We start from the raw sequence: 2,078 nt of genomic DNA, 5'->3' as shown, positions 1-2,078 counted from the left end.
CAGGATAGGTAGATTGGGTGGGCTATTTACAGATGGACTATGTACAGCTGCAGCGATCGGTTAGCTGCTCAGATAGTTGAACTTCTTTGGGATAGGGGGCAGCATTTTCACTTTTGGATAAATAGCGTGCCCAAATTCAACTTCCTGCTGCTCATCCCCAGAATATAAGATATGCATATTATTCGTAGATTTGGATAGAAAACACTCTGAAGTTTATAAAACTGTTTGATTCATGTCTGTGAGTTTAACAAAACTTATGTAGCAGGCAAAACCCCGAGGACAAAGCATTCGGATTTCTTTTTTTTTGAGGCTACTGTCAATTCAATGAGCTTTCAATCCCCATATTGTTTTATTTATTTACTTTTCTGCTCTTTTGCACACCAGTATTTCTACTTGCACATCATCATCTGCACATCTATCACTCCAGTGTTAATTTGCTAAATTGTAATTATTCCCTTCTATGGCCTATTTATTGCCTACATGCCTGCACATGCCTTTTGCACACACTGTATATAGACTTTCTTTTTTCTACTGTGTCATTGATATTATTATTGTGTTACTGGCTTGTTTATTGTTTACTCCATGTGTAACTCTGTGTTGTTGTCTGTGTCACACTGCTTTGCTTTATCTTGGCCAGGTTGCAGTTGTAAATGAGAACTTGTTCTCAACTAGCCTACCTGGTTAAATAAAGGTGAAATATTATTTATTTTTTTAATAGCAGATCCGTACCACATTGGGTGAGGCGGGTTGCATGAGACTATATTCAGTCCGAAGATTGAAAGCGAGATTAAAATATATAAGAAATATGTACGAAAACAAATTTGGAAAATTAAATTTACACGGAATAGGACGGGACAAGACAAAACACACGTCCGACTGCTACGCCAYCTTGGGTGTCTTTGAGGAGCAATGGGAAAGTAATTCTGCTTTGAAAGATGATAAACTTGTAACCTCACTTTTGAGAAAATGGCCTGTTCTTTGTCTACAGGGCTGTTACTTTGGCAGATAATGTCACTCATCTAAATACATATATTTTTATATAATTAACTAAATGTATAATGTTTTTGGTTTATGTCAGTTTCACTGTTTGTTATGCTATAAATGGTTATTTAAGGGTTGTAAGTGGTAAAATGAACTAGAAAATTTTATATTTTGCAATTCTGAGTAATTACTACTTTAGTAAGGAACTGGTTAAATAAAGGTGAAATAAAAATAAAATAAAAAATAAAAATACTGTTGCCTAATATGAAACATTCTATCTCAAATCCAAAATGCTGGAGCAAAGCACCACATTTAAAACTGTCAGCTTTACTGTCCAAACACATATGGTGTGGACTATGTGTGTCTGGTAAACACATGTGGATCTGGTGAACAGTTATCACTTGTTGACCAACTACAGGAATACTGACCTCAGAGTCTCCAGTTTACAGTGGGGATTCCCCAGTCCAGCAGAGAGCAGCTTCACTCCTGAATCCTTCAGGTCATTGTTACTCAGGTCCAGCTCTCTCAGGTGTGAGGGGTTTGACTCCAGAGCTGAGACCAGAGAAGCACAGCCTTCCTCTGTGACTCCACAGCCTGACAGCCTGACAAAGAGATCATCATGACTTCAAAAACACTGTTAATTTAACGAGTAGTGTAAAAGGACAATGAAACAACATATAGATTCATCTTCCATCTCCTAGAATTGTGTGGTCATTTTGTTATACTAATGTGAAAATCAAAGCATTGACTTAGTTTGTTTTTCAATATAATATTATATACATATTTCTCTAAACTGAATATTTCTTCCTGATGATTAGTTCTTATATGTCATTTTATTTACTCACAGAACAGCTCTGGAGGCTTTGACCACTGGCAGCAGCCTCAGAAGACCTTCCTCTGATCTGGAGTATTTCTTCAGGTCAAACACATCCAGCTCCTTTTCTGAAGTCATCAACACAAAGACCAGAGCTGACCACTGTGCAGGTGACAGGATGGGTTTTGAGAGACTTCCTGATCTCAGGTAGCTTTGGATCTCCTCCACTAGAGAATGGTCATTCAGTTCATTCAGACAGTGAAACAGATTGATACTCCTCTCT

General features: G+C 37.5%; 1 protein-coding gene across 2 annotated transcripts in view; it reads right to left on the bottom strand.

The window, feature by feature from the left end:
• Positions 1 to 2,072, bottom strand: part of LOC139027190 (ribonuclease inhibitor-like) — a 7,774-nt gene extending 5,702 nt beyond the window's left edge. Inside the window, exons 1-2 of one of the 2 annotated variants that reach the window (XM_070442341.1) lie at positions 1,827 to 2,072; positions 1,410 to 1,583 (exon numbers count right to left, since the gene is read on the bottom strand). In XM_070442341.1, the coding sequence (XP_070298442.1) occupies positions 1,410 to 1,583; positions 1,827 to 1,933 (281 nt within the window). In that variant the 5' untranslated portion in view covers positions 1,934 to 2,072. The remainder of the gene's footprint in view (positions 1 to 1,409; positions 1,584 to 1,826) is intronic. The other variant, XM_070442340.1, reaches the window with a different exon arrangement.
• Positions 2,073 to 2,078: the final 6 nt, after the last annotated feature.

This window comes from Salvelinus sp. IW2-2015, unplaced genomic scaffold (genome assembly GCF_002910315.2).
Source record: "Salvelinus sp. IW2-2015 unplaced genomic scaffold, ASM291031v2 Un_scaffold8042, whole genome shotgun sequence".
Lineage (NCBI taxonomy): Eukaryota > Metazoa > Chordata > Actinopteri > Salmoniformes > Salmonidae > Salvelinus > Salvelinus sp. IW2-2015.
The sequence above is the reverse complement of the archived record's forward strand: the minus strand, read 5'-3'. Positions and strand labels throughout refer to the sequence as shown.